The sequence below is a fragment of the Epinephelus moara genome, chromosome 2 (assembly GCF_006386435.1).
Source record: "Epinephelus moara isolate mb chromosome 2, YSFRI_EMoa_1.0, whole genome shotgun sequence".
Lineage (NCBI taxonomy): Eukaryota > Metazoa > Chordata > Actinopteri > Perciformes > Serranidae > Epinephelus > Epinephelus moara.
This window is the reverse complement of record NC_065507.1, coordinates 43,953,966-43,961,478: the sequence shown is the minus strand read 5'-3', so window position 1 is coordinate 43,961,478 and position 7,513 is coordinate 43,953,966. Positions and strand designations below refer to the sequence as shown.

Below are 7,513 nucleotides of genomic sequence, written 5' to 3'. Positions count from 1 at the left end.
AAGTGACAGTTCATGTGTGGCTTCACAAATTGACTAAGCCAAGCATCAGGGTGCCAGACAGTAGCCATCCATGCCATGGAAAAGCAAATTTCAAAGTGAAAGTTCCAAAGCTGTAGCACATATGGTTGATTTGTTATGAATTTTCAAAGTTTTGAAATTTAGAGGCTTGCTGTAGCGTCACCATCAGGACTATTGTCTTGTGTTTCCAGTTGAGGACATCTGGCATGGGACTGGACCTTTATGAAAAGTTTGGGTAGATTTCTCATATGGAAATGTTGCATGAGCTGAGGCTTGTCAGAGAACATATAGAAAACGACATGTAAACGTGTTGTCTTACCTTACCTGTGTGGTGCCATGTTTGTTTACCATTTAGCTCTGCTTTCCAAAGCGCGGTCGAAATATCACGAGAACAAGCAGTGATCTCATACCGTGCCTGAAATCTCGCGAGAACAAGCAGCAACAGCTGGAAGGCAGAACCGGACAGTAGCCTGAAAAGTTCATTCATTTATTTTATGAAAGATTTATAGAATAATGGCTGACTTTTTGCCAGACTTCGACTTTGTGGAGGAGGAATTTGATTTTGCAGAGTCTGATGGCCGCCCTTATTTATTTGAGCCAGAATACACTGACGAAGAGCTTCATGAAATTGAAGAACGGAGGAGGAGAGAGAGAGAGGCGCAACAGGTAGAGGACGAGAGAGGAGGAATGGCTGCTGCAAGGCTACGTAGCTCTGGAGATTGGTGGTGTACCTGTGAATGCTGTGCCCCAATGCCCACAGAAGAGGAATGCCTCTGTTGCAAGGAATGGGACCGGTTGCTGCCTTATTTTCAAGGTCTGCATGTGACCGAGGACGAGACACCTCCACCTGGAGTAGTACTCAGCTGGACTTTATCTAGAGCTCGCTAGATTTCAGGCACTGTATGAGATCACTGCTTGTTCTTGCGATATTTCAGCCGCGCTTTGGAAAGCAGAGCTAAATGGTAAACAAACATGGCAACACACCGGGAAGGTAAGACAGCACGTTTACATGTTGTTTTCTATATGTTCTCTGACATTTATCCTAACGATATGAGGCGGTCGTTTATCCTAACGATATGAGGTCCATTGTTTAGTGGACTAACTTTGCACTTGAAGTATGCTCTTTCACTTACGTTTTAACAGGTCTGACGCTACTATGCGCCCTGGCTGTATCTAGGCTAACGGCTAACATGCTAACTATTATTTTTAAGTCACTAGTCACTTGAAACAAATTTAGGACGATAGGAGACAGGTTGAAATAAACCGAAATTTCCCTTTAAGACAAAAATCCGAAAATACACAAATTGCATCTAGACAGCATGGAGATGTTGGTAATTTGTTTTTAACAATGATTTATTGGCTCCATAAGTGAAAAACTGATGTTTAAAAATGCCATTTTTGCATTGACTCCAATTGAGAGAGTCATGAGAGCGAAATTCAAAATGCTGTAAAAAATTCAGTTTTTGAGATAAAATTCTGATATTTTCCAAACATCATCTACCATGACTCCAAAATTTTGTCATTTTTTCAGTGAACATTGAAAATGTATTTAGCAAGAATTTGCAAGTATATGTTTACAATACCCTTTACAGTCAAACATTTTGATGCACTGTAGGCTCAATTTTCGATAAATCAAAAATCTGTGTGGATCGTTTATGTAGGACAGTCTGAAAATGCTCTGTAGCAAGTTTGATGTCAATTGAGCAAAAATTGTGGGAGGAGATAGGTTTCATAGGTTTTACAGTTTTTGAAAAAAACAGTGATGGACTTCATAATTTGCAATATGTTTAAATGTACAAAAGTTTCTTCAGTATTGAGGCTACATTTTGGTGAAAGTTGCAAATCTGTAGCACATATGGTTGATTTGTTATGAATTTTCAAAATTTTGAACTTTAGAGGCTTGCTGTAGCGCCACCATCAGGACTATTGGCCTGTTTTTGCAGCTGACGCAATCTGGCATGGGACTGGACCTTTGTGCAAAGTTTGGTGATTTTTTACATATGGGAAGTTGGATTTCCTTGGAAGAAGAAGAAGAAAGAAGAAGAACATGCAGGATAACAATAGGGTCCAGGCAGCTTAGGCTGCGGCTGCCATCTTCATCTCCGTCTTCCTTGCTTGGTGCCTGTCTCGAGCATCCCTTGCAAACCAGAGAAGTCCATGCAACTCAGCCAAGCCAGACTGCTGCCTGTACTTTGGCCAGAGCAGACATTTTGTGTCAAACTGTCCACTAAAAGGAGAATCTCACCAGTAATCCAGAGGGCGCTGGTGAGCCAAGCCATTTACTCTGAAATGCCCAATCGCCCCTTGCTCTGTTCCCAGCTCGAAACATACTCACACATTCCCTGTGTTCACTGATTTCAGAGCTGACACTAACTTCTTAGATTCCACCCTATCCAACCAGCTAGGGATTTAGCAGAAAACTTTTGTTAATTAATACCAGTGCTCTTGATGGGCACCTCATATCTTCTGTTACACACAGATAATTACAGGTAATCATCACGAGACTCCAACATTCCACCTGATTAATGCACCTGATCAGCTGGTGATTCAGGGGTTTCCCTGGCTCCAAAGGCATCATCCACATACTGACTGGGGCCCAGGCTCCATTCTTTAGTGGAGCCTTCACTGCCATGCCGGTTCCCTCCATTCTGCTCTGTCTCCTGTTTATAGTGACATTCCTCCTAACAAGTTCCCTGACCTGTCAGGGAATCCCTCCAGTGGAGTACCCGCTTTTAAAGGTTTTAAATAAGGAACGGGTCATGTCGCTTCCTCCACATCACTGATATGACTGCGCTATTAATCTTGGTCTTCACAGAAAGAGAATTTTCCTGTTATCTGTCATAAATTCTGTGATCTCAGTAAATCCAGTGGAATACATTATCATCCTCTTATTATTTGTATGATTCTCCCTCACTGTAAATGCCTATGTGGTGAGGGAAGAGACAACTGCAAACACAAACAACGCGCACACCTGCCTCCACCTGACAAATACTGCACATCTTTGGGGCAGAACACATCACATCTGCACCTGAAAAACAGGCACAGAACTACATTAAATAACTTTTGTTCATTTGGAGAAAAATCCACAGGGCACCGCTGAAGTGAAACAGAAGTGAGAGCATCTTAAGCTGTACTGTGATGTATTTTCCAGTGAAATGGAATATACAAATACAAATACAAATAAATATAAGTATGATCAACAACAAACAAGAATTAAACAAGACTTATAGATGGCGCTTAGTCCCCTTGTCATTATTGGGAAGGATTGACACAATTCAAATGAATATACAGTACTTCCCCGATTCTTAGTTTTATTTAAAGCATTTCCTATCAATGTGTCAATCCAACCACATGTAGGTGCTGGGATAGAATTTGACTTAAATTTGTATGGAACAAAAAAAACAAGGGTCAATATGAAAACACTCAAACTGCCTTAAAGAAAGTGAGGTTTGGCTCTCCCTAATTTGTAGAATTATAAGGCAGCTCAAATACAAATATTACGAACATGGCTTATGGACAATATACAAGCGAAATCAAAGTCAACAGAGCTGGCCCGTTACAAAGGCACGAAGAAACGCCTACTTTTCCTTGAGAAAAAAGTGAGAACCAAAAAAAGATAACAAATGGATTCAAAATACTCTTAGAGTCTGGAAGAAAGTACATATATTGAATTGTATGGACTTGGGGGTGGGGGTTTTAATTTAGTATAGTATAGCAAAGTACTGAGACCTTAGACTGTCTATAAAGAGGCCCGTTTTGTTGTGGATATGGAGGGATGGATACATGGATAAAACAAAACCTTGTTTTCATGTCAATGCAAAGAAGACAGAGGATTAAAGAGGATTAAAGGGGATAAATGTTTGTATTTAGTCTGTGGCAGTTTATTATTTCTGATATAATATTTGTTACCTTGTTTAGGGGTGTGTGAATGAGTGTTTTTGTTTTGTTTTTCCTTTATTTGTGCTTTCTTTATTTACCTCGATTACATGTCACAATGGTATCTCACATCTTGAGAGAGATGAATGAATGAGACATCAGCCACATTGTTGTGGAGATGAAATAAAGGTTTTTCCCACTGATATCCAAACACACATCTCTTCCTCTTTCTCTCCATATTGCTCTGTTTACTACAACCAACAAATGGTGAGGAGCAGTTTTGTATCATCAGTGTGGCTGTGTGGGTAACACCCCTAAGTGCAGGATGAGTCATCAAACATTTGAAACTATTTACCTGGTTTTACAGAAAGACAGAAGACATGGATTGTAGTGTAAAAACACTCTGATAGTGATTTTTGTTTTTAAATATATTTGTCAAATAATAAGAGATAAATGATAAATTAACACAGGGACACAGGATTCAAACTGGGAAAAACATATTTTTCATTTCATGGGGACTTTAAGTACATGTGCAGTAGCCATAAGCTGGGGGTCTCAGTGGGGCTCCTACTCCTGCACCAGATTGAGCCAATAGATAAAAACATTGGTGTTATCTTTTTTGCATTTTTCTTGTTGTTCCCAGAGAATTAATCATAGTATGAATGGAACTGTGCAAACAGTAGTCTGCAGCTGTCCACAGACGCAGAACGTGGAAAGTATGTCCAAGCCTTTAGGGCAGGGGTAGGTAACCTGCGGTGTGTCCCTCTCCAGTGGCTTCCTGTTGCTTTGACAAGAAATTATATGGAAATGGATACAGTTTTTCAACATTTCAGTTTTCATTTATCATTGCTGTAGGCCTAAAGTGACTGTCACATTCTCCAATTCTAAAAATGTGTGGCCTACTCACTGAAAAAAATCATGTTTTAGCATTTTGTCAGCTAAAATGTGATTATGCTGGGCATCTCTTCCAACTCTTGGAGTAAAACGGAGAATTTAATTGTGCAGACTGATTTGTTTGGTTTTACCTCCAATGCTGCAAAGTTTAAGTACCCAATAGTCATAAATAGCCCACTGAAGAATAGCCACCCTGTGATGAAACATATTAATGCTTATTTGGATCTATTGGGTCTGGGTCAGAAATACTGCTCTGTTTTAAACCTCTTTGTCAATGTTAATATGTATTTTATACAGCAAACATAACTGGGCTCAGCAGATAAACTTACCCTTGACATGTCTCACAGAGCTCAGATTCTTCTCAAAGCCATCATCAAACTTGGGATTTGTGACAGGCTCAAAGTCACTGGTGTAAACACGGCCAGAAGATGTGGTGTAGCAGCATTTGCACATGCATGTATGGTAGCGCAGTCGACCCTCGTCCAGGTAAGGGTGAGCCAGGGCATCTTTTGCTGAAATCCTCTTTGACTGGAGACCAAACACACAAGTTGTATGTGATTAACAAGACTATTAACTACATGTTACATTTATCTCAGCCATTAACTATTAATTACTTAACCATTAATATCCAAATAAGGCAAAACATAATGTTTTCTGAGCACAGTCTTGAATGATGTATGCTATCTTAAACCCTCATATCTTAATGGAATACAAGTTTTTACTTTAGTCAGTTATGGCAAAGATGATAAACTGGTGAATATTCCTGTCAAACTTTTTAAATAGACAGCTGTGGATAAATAAATGGTTATCACTGGTCCAGACTAAATGAACTGGACAGCTCTGCTGATGTTGAGGTGCTGTGATGTATTCAGCCCCGCCTGCAAACCAAATTGTGAGAAAAACATTAATTAGATCAGATCACAATGTAGCATAGTAGTATGAAACTAGCATAATAGTGTCATAATGAAACCACCATTGGAAGGAGTAAGATTTTGGACTCAAATTCACCTCATGCACACGGTTTATTGTTTTAGTTTTTGTTATTATTGTCTTCACTATTAACATTTTTTCTCCCTTTCTCCTTTTTCCTTTCTCAGCAGTTTTTCTTATTCTACTTTCTCATTCCTTTTTTGGCTTCTTTTTTATCGTCCTCTCTTCTATCTCTACCTTTTTCCCAAGACTGTATTTATTCAAGTCATCTTATCTTCAAGATACTTCCTAGATGGTTGCTGCCATGACTTCAACAGGTAGAGGACTACGCTTGATCTCCTGGAATACTAAAGGCATGAACAGCGCTACTAAGATTGGTAAAGTACTGACACGGCTACAACATCTCAATAGTGATATCATATTCTAACAGGAAACTCATCTTAAATTATCTGACACCCTTCGTATTAAAAGGGCATGGATGGGCCACATCTTCCACTTGAAATTCTCCCATAAAGCCAGAGAGGCGGCAATTATTATTCACAAGAATGTTAGTTTTGAATTGATAAACTCATTATTAGATCCTAATGGCCGTTATGTTATAGTTTCAGGCATCTTAAAGAGCACCCCAGTAATTCTAGCTTCTATTTACGCTCCCAATTGCGACGATGACCAGTTTTTTGCGAAGCTTTTCACTCAAATTCCTAATGCTGACAATCATCATATTATTTTGGCAGGGGACTGGAATTTGGTTCAAAACGTCAGTCATGATAGATCATCGCCCACACAAGCTACTATCTCCAAATCTGCCAACGTAGTGCTGCACTACGCTTCACAATTAGGACTCTCCGACCCCTGGAGATCTATTAACCCTCAAAGTAAATCTTTTTCTTTCTTTTCGCACCGGCACCACACTTTTTCACGAATTGACTTTTTTTTACTCAATAACAATTTGCTACATCTAGTCATCTCATGCAAATACCATCCTATAGACATCTCAGATCACACTCCTACCTTGGTTGACATCAATTTCCCATCTGCTATGTCCCCCCTCTGCTGTGGAAATTCAGTTCGGATTTGCTCTCAGATAGTGCATTTAGAGACTTTGTTTCCACACAGATCTTCAGATGTTGATAGTGGTATTTTATGGGAGGCTCTGTGCGGGGGCAGGTCATTTCATACATTTTACATAAGAGAAGAGCTGAAAAGGCTAGGCTAACAGAAATCCTTGATGAGCTCTGCATACTCGATGAAATATACTCCTCCCCCTCCCCCTCTCTCTATAAAGAACGCCTCCTGTTACATTCAGAGCATGATCTTCTAATGACAGGTATTGTTGAGAGACAACTGAGACAATGCAGGCAACGCTTCTTTGAGCAGGGTGACAAAGCCGGGAGGCTCCTAGCTCAACAAGCTCGTGCGGCCAGTACGTCCAGACTAGAGCTTAGATTCTCTGCCAGAGCCCGAGCCTGGCCCGACCCAGCCCGCGGGCCCAAGCCGGGTCGGGCCGGGAGCCCCCCTCCCTCTGACGGGCCCAGGCTGGGCCTGGTCAGATATGACGTTTTTTGTTTTTTTTTAAAGCTATGATTTGATAATGTTATAGGCTATGTATTGTAGCGACCCTGCAGTAAATGTTCTGTTATAATGTCAATGTTCTGTGAGTTAATGGCATATTTGGGATTGAATGAGGTGCGGGGTGCGAGTGTGACGGGGATGAGGAGGGCTGTGTGAGTGCGCGTGCTGGTGTGTGTATGAGCGAGCTGGAGGAGAGAGCAGGAGTGCACAGATGGAGTTACAG

The 7,513-nt window shown here is 40.6% G+C and overlaps 1 protein-coding gene across 6 annotated transcripts in view; it reads right to left on the bottom strand.

Annotated features, from left to right (window-relative positions):
• The window catches only part of nlk2 (nemo-like kinase, type 2), a 176,548-nt gene that overhangs the window by 24,611 nt on the left and 144,424 nt on the right, over positions 1 to 7,513 (bottom strand). For 4 of the 6 annotated variants that reach the window (XR_007570637.1, XM_050056055.1, XM_050056040.1 and 1 more), the window contains exon 9: positions 5,118 to 5,316. Coding sequence is in view for 5 of the 6 variants with exons in the window: in XM_050056055.1 (XP_049912012.1) it covers positions 5,118 to 5,316 (199 nt within the window). In the remaining variant the exon portion in view is untranslated. Of the gene's footprint in view, positions 1 to 4,244; positions 4,679 to 5,117; positions 5,317 to 7,513 lie in introns of those variants that run through there. The other 2 variants (XM_050056059.1, XM_050056060.1) reach the window with 2 other exon arrangements.